General features: G+C 38.8%; 1 protein-coding gene across 2 annotated transcripts in view; it reads right to left on the bottom strand.

Annotated features, from left to right (window-relative positions):
- Positions 1–4,766: 4,766 nt before the first annotated feature.
- Positions 4,767–18,505, bottom strand: part of SPATA7 (spermatogenesis associated 7) — a 35,557-nt gene continuing 21,818 nt past the window's right edge. For both annotated transcript variants that reach the window (XM_015631999.2, XM_015631997.3), the window contains 7 exons: positions 12,991–13,463; positions 11,911–11,977; positions 11,387–11,457; positions 10,517–10,570; positions 9,153–9,230; positions 7,710–7,767; positions 4,767–7,355 (listed from right to left, as the gene is read on the bottom strand). In XM_015631999.2, the coding sequence (XP_015487485.1) occupies positions 6,861–7,355; positions 7,710–7,767; positions 9,153–9,230; positions 10,517–10,570; positions 11,387–11,457; positions 11,911–11,977; positions 12,991–13,463 (1,296 nt within the window). In that variant the 3' untranslated portion in view covers positions 4,767–6,860. The remainder of the gene's footprint in view (positions 7,356–7,709; positions 7,768–9,152; positions 9,231–10,516; positions 10,571–11,386; positions 11,458–11,910; positions 11,978–12,990; positions 13,464–18,505) is intronic.

The raw sequence follows: 18,505 nt of genomic DNA, 5'->3' as shown, positions 1-18,505 counted from the left end.
ACTATCATTGGAGCTGCTGCCAACAACTAGCACTGAAGTTATTTTCATTCTAGAACTGGCATTGAGTTAAAAAGGGAGGTGATGCAACAGCTTGCTCTACACACCTGGTACAGCGTGAGGCTTTCTGAGGTGAATACAAGAATTGCACACTGGACACTATAGTTTCATACTGGACAATTGCATTTCCCTTGTCTTTGCTAAATGTCTACAGCATTGTCCACCTAGATACATCTGAAACAATCAGGCTTTTGAGTAAAGGTGCACTCAGTTTGAAGGCATTAATCAGATTAAGGTAAGAGAGTTGCATACCATAGATATGTCTGTATGTGTCTGATCAGTTCCCAGGTCCTGGGGAATGTCCTGTGCAATGTTCATTCTTCATCAGAAGAAGATCTTTTATTTGACATGGATTCAGAATCAGAAGAGTAAAATGTGACTTCCAGAGACCCAGGGCTCATGGTAAAGCATTCAGCAGTTTGGATCACACCATCTTTATTGGTTTTGGACATTTGCAAAAAGGTATCTTTCAAAACCCTAAATTTCCTCTAAATCCAAATGGTTTTAAACTGCAGGTGTTATTCCAGCCACTGTAAAATTCCCATCAGAGACTTCTGGTAGCCAGAGTTGGCTGACAGGGATGTGACTTGATGTTTGGATTTGGCACATCTGGCCAGAAGCTTTCTTGGCCAAGAGCTCCAGGACTTTGTATGCGAGAAACTTACGGGAGCTGATGAGAGAAGTTTTTAGCTCAAGCAGAACAGCAGTAGGAACCCAAATGACAGGTATCAGATGCAGGAGCTTTGATTCACTGTAAAAAACCTGTGTACCCAAAATAAGGAGCATTGCTGAGTGTATGTACTCCCTGCAGTCAGAGCAAATTTATCCTTAGTGACATGGTGTTAGGAGGGCTGCCATGGTGAGTTTAGCATTTTCAGTGCATATATGCCATCAAGCTGGAAGTAAAATACTCCATTTGAGCCTGTTTTCAGGACAAAAGGTCAGCCTTATCCCTCTGCACAGTGCCAGTGTTTAAATAATGACAAATAAGTAGAACTGAGGGTAATGGACATTGTGGAAATGCTGCACAAATACTACAGGTTGAATTTCCTGGTATTTGGGAAGGTAACTTTGGCCACAGGCTGGCCCATGCTACCACTCACCTGCACCTCAGCTTTGTTACTGGAGCATGCCTGAGACTGCACCATGGGTCTTTTATGGCAGGGCTGTGCTCTCACCTGCCAGCTGCTTCCTCAGGTAAAGGCAGGAATAAGGAGTTGGCTGGGGGGATGTGCCCAAGAATCCTTTGGGGAGATCTGATTACACCATAGAGTGAATTGAACAGAGACTCTAAGGTGTTCAAATAGTGAGGAGGAGCCATGGAGAAAACACCCTAAGGAAAGCCATAGCAAGTGCCTTTACAGACAGATGTTTAGGCTGAAACTCCTTGTATAAAGACTAAAAACTGTCAGGGTGGGATGGGAGTAGCCATTATGGAAGCTTGTGTTTGGGGAGAGGAAAACCGAGATGAAAGCTGCAGGAGCTCCTTTATCTTTCTCTTACAACCCACTGTTATTTTTGATGGCTGGGCGCAGCTTTCGGGAAGCCTCATAGCCAGCTTTCAATGCTGTGCTCTCTGTCATCTCTGGTTTCACTTGTGTCAAACATTGGGGAAAAGTAAGGTGCCAAATGCCTCTGAGCTGAATTTCTGATTGGAGAGGCTGCACCTCTGAGGTCCTGCAAGGAATTCTCAGGTTGACAGGAGAGCTGATGGCCTTTAACACGTTGTTTCACTTCTTTAGCATGTGAGTGTGCTTAGGAGTGAGAGAAATGGATACTGGGAAGAGCTGGGGTCACCTCATAGTTGTGTTACTCATCTGGAACCAGTCTCTGGCTGCTGTGAGATGTAAGGTATGCTGCAGCCCTCGCACAGATACTGTAAGGGGAGTCCTACAGGCTTGCTGAATTCTTGGGATAACTGCAGAGTGCTCAGCACCTCGTGCTACAGATCACGCTGCCTGTGCTCTACGAGAATGGGACAGCACAGCTCTGTTGCCTGCCAGCCTGAGGCTCTGCTTAAGTTTCTCAGGTTTCAGAGGCCTCCCTACTCCATTTATGTAGCCTTTCCTTATCCTTCTCAAGGTCTGATTTCATTCCCCCCCATGCTGTAGGGCTGGGAGGATTGCAGGGGAACCTGTGTGTGCTGAAGCCTGGGATCTGCAAGAGCAGCTGCCTGTGTTGGTGCCTTGTGGGCATGTCTGGCATTCCTCCAGCCCAAAGGGTGCTGTTGGGTTGAGAGCCTATGCTTTTTGCAGGCCAGTGTTGTGGTTTCAGAGATGAATGCAAGTGAAGTTTTGTCACCTGGCTGTCAGGAACACCTCCTGCCCTTTGCTGCCAGCTAGAATTAGCTTAGTGGGTGAGCTAAAAGGCACCATTAGGAACCCAGCTACTCTGGAGACTTTCTACAGAGAACAAAGTCCCATGCACAGTAGAAATTTCATCCTTAATTCTGGTACCCTTCACTTAAATTAACAATTCTTTTCGCTACTCCTCAACTGCCCTACACCCTGGAGTCCTCCTAGGCTTTCTTTAAGGTGGCTGAAATGGAGATGAGCTATGGGTGCTCTGCAGTTCAGTTGATTGGTCACTGCCAATGGTAACTGCTGATTCTTCTTTTCCCTTCCCAGTGATGCTTTATCCCCGTGACGTGCTCAACTTCTGCTGGCCCACAACCTGCTACAGGTTTTAAAACTGGATCCCTTGACTGGCGGTGACCCGGGCTGGGGCAGTGGCTGGGGCACACTAATCTACTGCTCACCTGTTTGCATATCACTTGCTTTACTACTGGAATACAAACTAAAGGTGGTTGTTTCAGGATGAAGCAGATTTCACTAAAGGAAACAAGACTGCTTGTATTCAAAGAGTGAGAAATTATTTTTGTTAAAATCGCTGGTTGCTCTTCTCTTCCTTGTAATCTGTGTATACACCAGGTGTCAGCTTTGAGAACAGCAGGTGAAGTGCCAGAGAAAAAAGGTTGATGGCTTTGGAGACATCACACAGCTGCAGTGCTCTACACTTGTGTATCTTGGGTCCTGGGTGGTCCCAAAAATTGAAGTGAGATACTGGGTTTTCCCATGGCTTTCTGAAGTAGACTTGAATTCAAATTTTGTGGTTTTTTCGCCTTTGCATAAATTTTTAGGTCTCAAATACAAGTGCTATGATACAAAGGTGGAAAAATTGAGTGAGCTCTAAAATACGTTTGAAGGCAAATGTTAACAAGTGGCACCTAAATCTCTACTCTGCACCTGTGCTCTACCTAATAAAAGGTCTCACTGTTTTAAAAAATATAGAATCAGTAACAGTTTCCCTTTTGCCAGTCCTTTCTTACTATATTCTCTTTAACATTCCTTTTGCATTGCTATTTGTACTTATCCTAGTCTGTGGCCTGGGGCTGCTGCCTCTCCCAGGTAGGCAGACACAGGAGCAGCAGTCATGCACCAAAGGGCATTACTGCAATGTCTCATTGGTTAGAAACTGCGCTGTCACCACGATGGAACTGCCTGCCTTAGGGGCTACAAATGAAACTCCAGGGCCCAATTTTATTTATGCTGATGTTGGAGTTCTCTTACTCATAAATGTTGCACAAAACATTGCTGAGGAAAGAAGTAGCCCTTTTTTCCCCACTGTCTGATGGAGCCATTTGTAGGTGAATCATGAAATGCTGTCAGTTGGGCTGCATCATTATTACAACCACCCTTTCATAGCTATAAATGATGAAGTGTACAGAAATGCAGAGAAACGAGATTGTGAATTCATTCTGCAGCTACACCTAAGTGAAAACTCTGTAGGAGCTTTAGACACTGGGTGGAACAAGCATCAAAGGATGGCTTGAACATTGTCGTCTTCTGATCAGCCCTAAGCAAAGCCCTACTTCGCTTTTTTGTAAATAAACAGAATCCTACATTTGAAAAAAAAAGCAGTAATGACAAAACTGTAGCTTTAAAGGTAAGAGGCTGTTTTTTTTAAGAGCAAAGTAACACTAGCAGCCTTTTGTCTATTTGAAAAAAACATTGATGTTATGATGTATGTACTCATGGCCCACATGAATCTGGGCAGAAGAAAGTATTTTCATTGCAGACCCCCACTGCCAAGCACCCCTAAGCTTGTTACATCTGAAGGACTTGGATTTGTAATGGTGTGTGACTGCCTTATACTGCTTGTGCTAAAACTCGAGGATAACACAAAGTAAAATGTGAGAGAAAAAGAATTCACACCCAACCAATGAAAACCCTCAGAAAAAAATCCCCAAACTCCAGTGTTGATTAATGTTATCAGTGATGTGGGTCAGGCTTGCATATTAAGGTCTTTAAGCAACTTAGGTTTTAAACACCACCTTAAAGTATATGTGAATAAAAGAAAGTCTTAATTCCAAGGCATCCAAATTTGCTCTTGGATCTGCAGATAAACTGATTTTATGTAAGTAACATTTACCTAGAATGTTTTTTTCCCCACAATCTGATAGGGAGTGCCTGTACAATGAGAGAAACCAGTTCAGGATTGGACTGACTGCTCCAGATGCTGGATACTGGGGTATGTGATTCTCTGGTTCTTTACCAGACATTTCACTGTGCATCCAATAAATGTTCACACTTACGGTTTAGGCAGACAGGTGCTTTCTTTGTCTGTTTTAATCAATTTATTTCCTCTTTTAAGTTGCATCTACCCAGAAAAAAATGCCATTGATGTTAAGACAGTTCATCAACAACAAATATGGTCAAGGAACTGTTTTTATTTATTTTTGTGTTGCATTACAGGAAATGGGTATGTCATTACTTGTGCCTTTCTGTGAGGTTCACTGCTGTGGTGTTTTCTTACAATATTTTTTCATTTACAGAACATGAAGGTGAAATTCTTACTCATCTTTAATCAGACTCATGTTGACAAGAAGCCAAAGTTTGCTGAATGACATCTTTTATGATGTACAAGTCACAAGTGTGGAGACATGCAGGGAAGAAGAACCAACTCAATTCCCATTATTGACCAAGAACGGAGAACTTGGAATGGAGGGCCCCAAGAGCGGCTGAAGTTCTGTCAGAGGAGCAAAGAGGCTCTATACTTGGATACATCTAACAACACTTTAGTTTTCAAACCAGTCCCTGTGCATCAGAATTCTTCGTAAAGTAGAAACAACAGTTTCCTAGGGCATCCCTTCTGTTCAGCTCTCTGGGGCAAGGAATAGAGGGGGAGTTTCCTTCAAGTTGGGAGAAGGTCTCTGATCACTTGGGATTGAGGACAAGCCCTCCCTGTACTGTACTGACTTAGCCCAGTGGCCACTCCTTTTCAACAAGACAGGCTCTGATGGGAATGAAGAAGTCCTCACATTATCTCACATGCTTTTCAGTGAGGCAGAGCACTCATGCTGCAGGCCAGATTTACAAGGCAGCCCAGCTGTGTGGCAAATGAAAGGCTGGTGCCCATCTGCCCAGCCACATGTACATGGCTGAAATACTCTGGTCTCCTGTCATTGTCGGCAAGAGCAATTTATTACTGCGGACAAGGCACCCAGGAAAGTGCCTGTTGCTTTCTTTGGGAATTGTGTTCTGCACTGCAATGCTGTGATTGTGCCACACATGTTTTTCTCTGACTGGTCTCCTCTAGCTGTTTTTCGACATTTCTTTTTTGTCTGAAAGTTTAGTGAAGCAGAGGTCTCTGTCTATAGGAGCTACCCAAAGCTGCAATGGGTCCTCTGGCCGACGGAGTCACAGACTTGGGTCGATGCTCACGAGGCACAGGGGAGGCAGGTGCTGGCAGTTATGTAAGAACTGGTACAACTTGGGCTTCCTGGAGGAGGAAGGTTAAAAACTGACCCTAGGAAAGTTTAGAGGACAAGCTTTATCCAGGTTCCTAAGACTTCTCCTATTTCCTCACCTACAGAAGACAATGTAACTTGCCAGCATTTCCTCCGAACCTGTTGAGGTCAGCAACGGGAATGTCAGGCAATAGCTGTATTCTGATTAAACAGTGACATCTGGGTTGATTTCATGCAATGTGTGTGCTAACTTCAATTTAAACTTTAACCAGAAAATATAGCACCTCTTTTTCATTTGCTGTACAAGGTGCCTGATGCGTCTTCTAGATAGTCCTAGTCATCATAACAGTAAGCAATTCAGTCCTTTTCCAAAACTAAAGCTTGATGCATAATGGTATGCCATGGCTGTCATTCGTACAAGAAATTGAACTTAGCAGTCTCATTTAGTTAAGAACTGAAAATAAAAAACTACAGTCATTAATCTACACAGATCTGTTACAAGTTGGATTTTCTTGTGAAATAATTTGATTTTTCACTTGTGGGCTTCTGTGAGTGGTAACATAGTACACTACATGGTGGAACTGTTTGTCCATTCTAGAAGAGGACATTGTTTGATATTAAATTTATGTTAAATTTATGGCAAATTACGTTAAATTTATGAATTCTTGTAAACGACAAAATCTCAGATCTTTATAGCAGGACCGTATCAATCACACTATACTATCAATTAATTTATTTAAAATAAGAAATATTTCCTAACTTATTGTTACAGCTCTAAAAATATAACTCTGACTTTAATATTCTAAAGTTTGTTTTGAGTAATACAATTATAGGCAAAATATACAAAATTCTACTGATAACCAACCCTTTATCCTTTAAGGTCTAATTTACATAGAGATCAATTCCCAATTAATAGTATCCTGCTAGAGAGATCCTAGTGGGATTTAAACAGAAATAACTGAAAGTAAGCCGAACAGTTTACTCCTGGTTGACAAATGGCAATTCACCACAGAAGGAGCTCAATCCCTGTTCAACAGGTATGTTTTGGTTACTGTTATGAATACTTATGTGAAATGTGAAGGGTCCCTGCAAAGTTTTCCTTAAGTTCATCAATTTCCTTATTGACTTCTGAATCACTGTCACAAGCCATCAAGTTTAAAGCTCCCTTACAGGTGTGTGAAGTGCCTGGGTGTTCTTCAAATTCCGCACCACAGGAATCGGACTCTGTCCCAGCATCCACAGTTTCTGTGGTATCTTCTGAAAACTCCTCCCTGATCTGTGTCTCCCTTGACCTTTCGCTCCATGACATTGATTCACATTTGTGTGGTTCCTTTGACGACATCTCCGTGGTCTCACTGAATTCTTCACTTTTTGTAGCTTTCCTCACCCTGTGACCTTTACTGGTAAACTCAAGCTGTTCTTGCACATCAAACTCCTGCACATGCAGGGGGTCCAAGGCTTCCTGGCCTGCATGCATCAGCTCTGTCTCGCTGTCCTGGCCACAGCCGAGGTCTGATTTCAGCACTTCCAACATCTGGCGCATTTTGCCCTAAGGGGTGAAGGGAGAAAAGGGTGACACATTTCTCCAGCCCATGGCACCTGAGCACTGCTCAGACTCAAGGCTTAACTCTGACAGAAGGAAAGGAAGGCTGCTTGCAATCAAGTGACTAAATTAAACAGTCACCAAACTGAATTGACTGTTGTCCATCCTTTGTCACTGCACCTGTGACTCCTGATCTGCTATGATCCATGAGTGAGCAAATCTCATTTATGGAGAGAGAGAGCAGCTCCCCACTGAGTATTCTGGTTACCTTTACCCTCAAACACCAGTGCATTTGCCATGCTCTTTGGAAATAAATGTCACCTAAGTAATATGCAGAGACTGTTATAGGGCAGCACATACCTCATTGAGGCGGTTCTTATTTTCTTCTATATAGCACTCAAACAGTTCATCCAGGACTCTACAAATAAAAAATCAAATTACTTCATAGGAGGAAAAACAACTTTTACCAGATGTACATAACCTAATGACTATAGGTTTTTATTTTTCTTTCTTAGCTGAATGGCACCTCTAAGACTGTTTCAATTCCACTCTCACAAAGAGGGCTACCTGTAGTCAGCAACCCACTGGACACATGCTCAGCAGGCAGACCTGGTTCTGGGAAGCACACGACAATTGTGGGGTGACTCGTAGCACAACTATGTGTGTGTTTGATCTGTTGGGCCTATGTGCTGGGAGGAATCAACAATCCAGTGGTGATTCTACTGGCATGCTGAAGTATCCAAAATCTCTTGAATGCACCATAGTGGCTGCTGTACACAAGAATAAATAAAGAGAAGGAATAAAATCCAGCCTCAGTAAAAAAATCCAGAGAAAAGTCCTCAGTCCTGAGAGCTCTCTTCCATTTCTTAGGCTGAATGAGAAAAAAAATTCTGTAAAAAAAGTGTTCTCTGACAACTTAAGTAAAGAGTCACTGGAACACAATTCCAGAATGTCAAGTGAATTTAACCTAGCTTACATGAGAAATTATTTAAAAAAAAAAAAAAAAAGTGCAAGAAGAGTTCAAATGAAAGAAAACTACTGTAAAAGAGCCAGAGGGAGACTGCTGTCAAAATTTCTTGAACATTGATTTTTTTACTTGGTGTATTTAGTATTCTCATTGACAACCTTGATGTTAGAAGAAAAAAAGTAAGAATGCACAGAATAGGAAAAATCAGCTGGGAACATTATCAGTCCAGAGCAAGATTGGAGTACTATGAAATTAGACTGCCTTGAATGCAGAATTTCAAAAATAGGTTAAGATTTTGTATATATATTCTGTATATGTATAGAAATACTGCAAATTTTTTTGCATAAATTGAGAGTTCTTTATTAGAAATAACCAATACACATTGAAAAAAAAATCCGATTTAGCAGCTGGTGAACTTTATCTGAAAGAGAATGTAACCCTTGCAACCCATGTTGAAGACTGAATTCATACTGGAACAGGAAGAAAGACAAAACGGGGATAAAGGACCTGTTGTGTAAAAGATTAGTAACTCAGTTTATTTAGAAAAACAGATGTTGCACACTAAAATGAGTTCTTAATATTATTCCACCTAGGGTTCCAGGTCAGTTTTTAACAGAAGCTTTTATCTCATGGTATATAGCAGCAGATCAAAGTCGATGACCTAAGGGTATCTCCTAGCTCCCCTTTCTTACATAAAGCAAAAAAATATAGGAAACAAAACAAAAGCAAGGCTAACTGTGCGTTTGTGCATATAAAGAAACTATTACTAATCACTACTTCCCTTACTTATGGATTTCTGATATAGTATTACAAAATTGAAAACAACTGGAACCTACCTGTTAGAAAATACGCCGAGTCTAAGAATTTCATTTGTTACATCTTCAATGAAAGTTAAATATAAAAGCTCCTCTTCTCTGCAGGGAGAATAGAAAGCCCAATGTTAAATACTTCACCACAGAAACACGTATGACATATTTTAGTCAGTTTAATCACCTTCACAGGAAAGGCCATTAAGATTTCATAGTTCTTGTATCAGCAGGTTTTTTTAATAAAAGGTAAGGCTATCATGACAAACTAAACCTTTTGTTCAATCTGGATAATAATAAAAAAACTGCAAAATCTGAGACTGTTAGAAAGGCAGTCATGGTGCTTTGTCTTTATGCTAACTTTCTGTTGTAGTATAAATTAGCACAGAGATCCCAAGTGAGGGAATCAGTGGATCTTGGCAAGCGTTCAAAACTCAAGAAAGGGGAGCTAATTGGGAAGAAAGTGTACAATTGCACTTTGATGCTCTGGGTAAAAGCTTCCAAAGGAGCTTCTAGAGAATATGACTGCAGCTGAAAATTTCTGGTCCTAAATGGAAACTGAGAATGATTAAACTGCTTGTTTGTCAGAATCCACTAATTTTAACATATCTCCTTGATGTACAAAATCTTGTTAGTGTGAGAGGTGACTTTCACCTCTTACGTCTATTTTAATTCCTCTAAAAGAGCTGTTGATGCCAATTATCTTAAATCAGACACTCTCCAAAAATCTGGAGTTCTGCTTTAAAGACAATAGGAAAGAAAACCCCCAAAAGAAAATATTTCAGTGCTTGTTTCTTTTTCATAGCATCTTTCTAAGTCTCCCAAAGCATCCAATCAAACTCCATTGAGTCATTCTTCAGTATTAATAAACAGAAAATAAAAAATGGAATACATCATGCATGATTTTAATTACATAAAAATTGTTATCATGCCTAAATATTCTAATTTTGGTTCCCTCTATAGTCAAGAAAGTTACCTAAAGCTGGTATTTGAGACCTCTATTATAAGCCTAAAGTTAGGCAAACATAAGCCTGTGTTGAAGCACAAAGAATTAAATGACTTTTGCAAGTCCACTTGGTGAAGCATTAGTAGTGTTTCTGAATGTAAGTCAAAACTCTTCTAATTTTCATCTAATTTTGGTGCAGAAATGTGGTAAGATTGCCTTTCAGTTTGGTGTTTCATTTGCCAATATTTGCTTCAGAAATTACAGACCTAAAAACAAATGGAAACAAACTATAGGCACTATACAATCTTCTGAAGTTATAATGAATTTTCTTTGTTTTTAGATTCACTTAATTTTTTTTAAGTATTGTATATTTCAAATTCATCAGTTTTGAGGAAAGCTTTCTAGTTTGATGTTATTATGAGCAGAAAAATGGTTTAAGTGTACTTACTCAGTATCGACAGTCCTCTTCAGTGAAGACTTATGAGGACAGCATGCTGTCTCCCTAATCAGAAAATCAGAGGTCAAGAAAAAGAACATTCTAACTACCTGGCATGTACATTTCTTCTGGAGTCATGGAGTGCCATTATACGATTTCCTTTTGCATAAACACCCACCATAACACCCCTAAACTCTGCTCCATTAGCAAAATCCCCTGCTGGCACTGAAACTCAAAAGAGTGTGGTTCAAGAGTATTTCACCACCTCACGTGATGCAGTGCTCAGAAGACCTCGGTACTACTTCAGATGCTGTTCAATTTCAGTTATCCATAAGTATGCTTTTTGAACTCACAGTACATTTTTTTTTCCCTCAGACAAAAATGCCTTTATATGAAAAGGCCAGAGAGCAAATCAGCGAGTCATGCATGACACTTAGGTCAGCAATCAGGAGAATCAGCTTGGAGCCTTGGGTTCTGGTCTGATTTCCAACACTGCTCTTGTGTTGTAGCAATCCCAGTGTTAAGTGTCCAGAAAAAGATGTGGGAAATGCTCTGCAATGCAGTGTTTAGTCATAGTACTGTATAGTCTGTGAGCTCAGATGTACAGAACTAACACCTGTATTAATGTGTCTCAATTCTGACTCAATTCTTATGAAAATACTCATATATTTCAGAGCTGTCTTCCTTAACTGGCTTCCCAGTGGAACTTATCACAAGAAAATAATGAATTTTGAAGTTGAGAAAGGCCATTGATATTAAAAACCCAACAAAAGTCCTGTGAGAAGAAGACTTATAAAGAGAAATGCCAGTGAAGATTTATGGCCTAAGGACCAGCTGTATAGAAAGTAACATTTCAAATATTGTCTCCTGTAAATCAGGCACCTTAGGATGGAGGCTTGACAGCAACCTACTCCTCTCCCATGCTCATCCAAAGTATGTCTTTTATCTTCAGCCTACAACAGAAATAAAAATCTTTATTTAATCAGTGCAAATACACAGTAAATTTTACCATTAAAATGAATCTAATAACTCTCTGTGATTAAGCAGCCCTAGAAATTCCATGTCTTTTCTGAGAAACTCTGAGTAAACATACAAAAGGGATACCTTCTCCTGCAGGAAAGTCAATTATCTGTGACCTTAGCAGACATCTGATATTGCACTTATAGAAACAATTAAAAAAAATAAATTTGAGATCTCTTCATGTGCCTCAGTGTTTTTTCTTATAGTTTATACTCAATGTTTTGAAATTCTGTTTCCTCTGTGGAACTAATTCATGTCATGGCAATAGAGAGAACACCTGGATCAGCTGTTCACTGCTGTGGCAGTGATGAAGTGAATTACCCCACACTGGTGGTGGCAGGTATGGGAAGAGTACCCAGATGACCGATAGACAGATGCATTATTACCTTTGATGTGATCTTCTGGTGTTTACTCATAACTTTTCTCACACACGTTTTGTCTGCAGCTGGAAAGCTACAAAATTTAGAGAGGTATTAGATTCCCAAGTAGACTGCTTTCAAAATATGCAGAATGAGAATACCAGTGCCACAGTGGAAATGTCTCATTGGCCTGAACAGAATGTAGTACTGAACAGTTCAGAAAATCTCTGCCAGATACACAGGTGATTCAAATTAATTATTTAGCTGCATATTAGCAGGGGATAATAAATTATTCAACATGATTGTTCAGACTTAAGAATGGAGATTATCCTAAAATTAAAAGTACATCAGGAAAATAGATGACCCAGAGCCAGAAAATCAGCAGCTGCAATACAGAGCCAAAGCTATCGTAACTCCAGTCTTAGGAAATCCCCAATTTATTCTATGACAAAACTGGAGTTGGACAGGTGTGGAGGACACAAAAGGGAAAATATTTCTCTTTACAAGGCAGTATCAGTAGAAACAAAACTAAATCAGAACTGTTCAATTTGCTAAGAAGTTCAATGCAAGAGAAAGACATTAATTTTGTTTAAAATATTTTATATGAGGTTTATCTGAAGATATTTAAATTCAAGTGACAAAAAAAACCAATGAAGAGCTGCATTCAAGAGTTAAAAAAGGATATTTGCATGATGTATTAATTAACAGACTGGAAAGTATGAGACTACAGGGGCAATAGGGTGGAACTACTTGCATGCTTATATTGGTTAATTCTTCACAGAACATATACATCAGAGAGCACAGGGAGAGAGAGGGAATGATTATCACCAACACATGTGAGATTCCACTGTTTGAATTTAGTGGCACTTCATATCCACTTTGTATAGATTAAATCAGTTGTTCCAGAAAGAAAACAGCAAAATGGACCAGTGAAAAAAGTAAAATCACATGCAGTCCTAGCTTCTGCTAAGGCAGATCTAGAATAACATCAGAATAATTATTCTGGTTTTATACAAATGTAGTGAGAGCAAAACATCTTGTTTTTATGAAGGCATTATGACAACATCTAAATTCCAGAGTTTCAAAATAAAGTTTCAATCTCTGTACCTGATCATATCAGTCTGTGTTTGAGCTTCCACACGCAGCTTGTGGTGATTTTTCTTCCTCCTTTGAGCAGGAGTGTAAAACCTGTAGTCTGACAGGAAAGGTTTAGCATCTGATATTAAGGTGCGTGGAGTAAAAGGTTTCCGGCTCCTAGTAAAGTATTCAGAGTGTGTCTCTAGGATATCCCCGCTCCTCGCTCTGTGGTGGTGTCCTCGACACTTGTGGGAACAGCCGATGCTCACCAAACTCTCGGTGGAGCGACTGCGTGACACTACAGTGTGTTTAACTGGTGGCCTTGACACACAGATGCTTGAGTTTGAGTAAGGTGCCCTGGTTGTATTCCGAGAACATTTCCTGGTGATTTTTATGGGACTGCAGTGAACCAAGCAATGCTCGGCACAAGGAGATGTTGCTTTTGATAGGCACTGTGCCTGCCCAGAACAGGGGAAGAGATTGTCTTCTACTTCCATGAAAGTCTAGAAAAAAAATAAAACAACAGCATTCCAAGTTACCTGCTTTGCTTATGATGGTGCTCCCAGCTACTATTGTTACCAACTTGGAGGTATTTTCTGTGTAAAAACTTTCTATTTTTGTAAAATCAAACTGGTTTCACACCAGTCTCAGTGCTAAGAGATTTTAAAATCTAACCATTGGAAATAAGAGAGTAATAAGCAAACAGTTTGCTTCAGTAACAGAACACCGGTGCTGTTACAGAATATTTATGGCTACATCAAACCAAGAGTTTAATCAATAAATTTTTAGAAGTCAATAAATCATTGCACTGAGGCAAATTATCTGGATATGCTCTGTTCAAATCACCTGGGCAAACTGAGGTAGATATTATCTGTAATTATCCCACGCTTAAAGATTCAAGATTACTCCTCAATTGTATTATGACACTGTGGCAAAGACAAGTAAGACAGAAACACAAATAAACTCAAGTGGCATTTTAATGTGGAGCTTTTGGTTCTCTTGGTTGTTTGTTTGTTTGTTTTGTTAAATTAGAAAGAACAATTGAGTAAAAATTTTATTTCAGTCATAGAGAGAGTTTTGAAAAATTTGCAGTATCAAAGTATAAATACCTGGACAAGGTATGCATACTTGTAAATTTGCTTTATGATGTGTCTGAAACACCTTACAAAAACAGCTGTTGAATGTTATTTTCCTACCTAGGATGTAGCCACCCACTGAATATTCTGTCAATCAGTGAAATTATGTATGACATGTTACAACCTCCATGGGAAGGCATACTGCAGAACTGGAAGATTAAACCAGAAGCCTATCAGCAAACAAAATTTTGTATAACCCAATTTATTGCATCCATGCATGTAGCTATTTATGAAATTCAAGTTCTGTTACACACAACTGTATAATGGAGAAGAGATGACTTCCACTGAGTGTATTCAAACTATCCAGCACCACAGCTCCCAGAGACAGTGCTTACAGTGCAACACTGAGGGAGACAAGTGAGGATAGTGTTATTCTGGAAAATCTCACTGCTGTACCATGCAATCAGCAGGGCAAAATAACAGCTGAATTATAACAACTGAGAAAACCTAATCCAAAACCAACAGCTAACTTTCTAAAATTACTATCATACTTTCCAGTTCATATAGGTCCACATCATCAGCAACAAAGTGCTGCAAGATTTTAAGAGAATGTATACAAGTAGAGGCGTTTCCAAAGAAGCAAATTCAGTTTCTAAGGCCATTTGAGGTTTTTAACAAACTTATAGTTCAGATAGGCTAACACAGAAATTAACTTGTCCATACACCTCCACCACCTGAACAAAGACTAGGAAGATAAGGAGACACCAGTACAAAGGAAGAAAAGGAAGATGATTTCTGTATGTGTTTCATTCACCTCTATTATACTTCTATCAAACAAGTAGAAACTATTAAGCAGAAGCATTACATGAACTGAAGCTACATGTGCCCTAAGAGAAGCCTGAGAAAGAGTGGATGCAGTATGGTATGACTTACACATATGCTGTGACCTGCATTTATTTATGACCTACAACCATAATGGCAGTTGAGAAGATTCACCAAGCAGCCTATCCTGAGCTCACAATTAAGCTATCTGGAAACTAGTTTGAAAGAATAACACTGAAACACAGATCCAGTGCATTTCCAATGGGGCTTCATTGCCTGAGCACAAATATAAACCTCGAGAAAATCCTCAAGAACACTTTTTGAAAAGAATCAGCTGATTAAGATGTGAATTGAAGGCTGGATGTGTGATTTTCCTCACCGGGCAGTGACAACAGACTGAATGCCAATGAAAGTCACAAAAACATCTCTAAAAGGAAGTGCCTGTGGGGATTCTGTAAGATAATCAATATTTGTCCTGAGACTTCTGAAGTCTTCTACTGGATGGGCATGGAGACAAAAAAACCCCAATGACCAAAACTGGAAATCTTTATACATTTATTGAAAATTCATGACATTCTAACCTACAAATAGATAGTACAAAATAGTAATATATTACTAGTAAACCAGTAGGATACAGTGTAGTATATTAACCTATATAATTGGTAGTATGGCTTGTAAAATACACAGATTTTCTATTGTACCATTCAACCCTAAAAATTGTTCTTAAAAATTCTAAGCAATAGACTCTTACTTTATAAATTGTCCATTTTCTCATAACACTGCTACTGTTATTGGTTAGTATCTACACTATTTTATTCTTTTTCCTTTCTAAAAATACTTTAAATTAAAGTTCAATTATGATGAATATACATTTTGTAGCATGCAGTAAATGCTGTTTAGAGGAATATAAAAAATGCAGGTATTTTTTCATGAGAATCAAGTCACAGATCACACTGCTGTCATACCATATATTTCCTTCACAACAATTTTCTCTCACATCAGTAAGACCGATCTAAACTATTGCAGTACCCCAAAATATACAGAGTTGCTGGTGCCTAATGCAAAGAGGTGGTTTTTTTTTTAGTTAGCTGAGGCAAAGTAAGCTCTTCTTGATGGTGTCTCATGTGAGTCAATTGTATTTTACTACTACAGCATAATTAAATGCTGAACTGATAACATGCCGTTAAAATGCCAAACAAATGCCTGTGTTAGCAAGCAGAATAGTGAGGCTTACCAGTGTGATTGTTTGCATATAAAGTAGCTGCAGTGGTAGCTCAGCACTATAGAAAACAGATAAGACTGGAAAGTTTCAGCATCCACCTATGTAGATAAAAGCTAATTCCACACCCTTCAGTGTATATTATAAAGAGCTTAATTCTTATAAATGCTTTATTCTCAGTGACTAAATCAGTTCATTAAATTGCAATATAAATTGGATTGTAGAAGCATTTGTGAGCATATGAGGACTGGTTCCCTGCATAATTAATTATTACCTGCAAAATAATTATTAAGAAAAGATATGAAGTTATATTAGCCAATTTATCTATACCTCATGAAAATGACATGTTCTGTTCCTCAGAAGCAGTTGAGGAAAACAAGACAAAGGCACAAGGTTGACATGGCAATATCCTAAATTTAAGCAGTCCTTATATATAGGGCACTTATCTTCTCCTTCTCAAATATTTCCTCAGTGGAACAGACCAAGTAGCTCGCTAGTGACTAGGGAGAATTGCAACCCAAAGCTGCATCCGTGTCAGCTGTGAGATGTACTCATTCAAATGCTGAGAAAAGAATGTCTTTCAAAGCCTTTATCCTGTGGCAAAACTTTACTACTCAAACAGGGAGAAGTGCACTCCAAGTAGACAAAGAAATAATATCATGAACAAGGAACTATGTCACTTCAAAGGATTCTAAGGAGTGTCAGAGAATGCTGTTTGTCTGCAGTTTGTCTCTTTTGAACTTTCAGAAAATTATCCTTTGTTGCAAGTAAACTGTAAGCAAGTATGCTCACTTTCTGTTTTAGTCTGTTGTCTATAAAAACATCAGATGTTTAAGTAGGAAACAAACAAACAAAAAAGACAAAAACATGCCTACAAATAGCATACTTACTAAAATATATTTAGTTCTATTCTTCTTAAAAAAAATCCATTATAGTATCTGAGCTTCAGCTATTAGAACTATCAAGAACTATAACTAATGTAATTTGGAGTAAAAAATCTTGACTTATATCTTGCTTATATCTATTCTGTTGATTCAACCAAGTATAATCTGTTTTGGAAGATACAAATCTACTTGATACATTTCAGCAACTCCTTTAAGAAGTTTCATAAAGTATGCACTTATGCTTCAATTTTTTTGGTCACAAATTGGGGTAATCTGAACAGTACTTTGCAGCAAGCATGTAGAGAGATGACCTCGGAATTGAATTGAAATGAATTTTCATGGACTCTGTGGAAGACAAAATTCAGTAAAAAGAGATCAAAGCATACTGCTGTCATCTGATGGGCAAAAGTAGTAACACAGAGAGAGAATCCAGACTTCTCTATAAGTTACCTTCTCTTTCTACAAGTTAAGTTTCCCAGCTCAAAAGCCACTAAAGTATCACCTGCCTCATAAAAAACAAACTTTGAAAAGAAGGGTTGCTAAATAGTTTTTCACATAAAAGGTCCAAGGCAGCTCTCACTGGGGTTGCTGAAACTACAGTAAGATTAATTTAATCTTGAAATTAACTTGTTTTTGTATGAAAAGGTCTTCCAGTAAAATAGTTCATCTACCATCATCAAAATGAGTTCAAAAAGATGCTTTATGAACTGCACTGTCAAGATACAGAAGCTGCAAATTTGCAATAAATGAGTGTATGATTCTTTTAACTTGAGAAATCCATTTAAATATTGCTCTAAGTCAGCTGAGCACTTGCTCACTGCTGTCTGGACAGAGCAAAATTCTCCTATAGGAAGTGACAATCTGCCTTTTAGAGAAAATTCATACAAATATGTGAACAAATTGGACCTTCTATGAATATATTCAGTTTCTAGCCTGGTATCACTATTTTTCAAAACTATGTTCCTGGTACACTCTTTCATTTTGTGCATGTGTGTGTGGGTATCAGTTCTATAATGTGGTATATAATTCTATAATTCCTCCTTTTATCTGTGATGTTATTAATTAGGGTTATTACTGAGTGTGCATTAATTCAAACAACCAGCACAAGAGGTGATTGGCACTATGAAGCCCAAAAGGAAACCTGAACATTCCTAATGAAAATAGCTTTCTTTGATGCTCAGAAGGTTCTTCTGCCTTGTTTAGTCACTGACATCTCCCATTATGACAGAACTAATTTAAGCACAATACATGTTCAGACTGCTGGTATCATAAGAGCATAATAAATATTTAAATATAAAGCATTTGAGTAGGCATTTCACACAGCCACACGTGTGTTGCATTCAAAATTAACAAGAGAGTAGAAGCAGTTAATGGTGTTTCCCAATCTGTATTTCGTATGCACAAGCAGATGGCCACAACTTTCATTCTTCAGAAAAAAGAAATCTCAAAAAACAGGCTGAAAGGGATCTTGAAATGTCAGGCAATAGCATACATCAAACCATTAAAAGAGAAATTTAACCTCCTATGAAGCAGCCCTCCTTCAA

This window comes from Parus major, chromosome 5, assembly GCF_001522545.3.
Source record: "Parus major isolate Abel chromosome 5, Parus_major1.1, whole genome shotgun sequence".
NCBI lineage: Eukaryota > Metazoa > Chordata > Aves > Passeriformes > Paridae > Parus > Parus major.
This window is presented reverse-complemented; position numbering and strand designations above follow the sequence as displayed.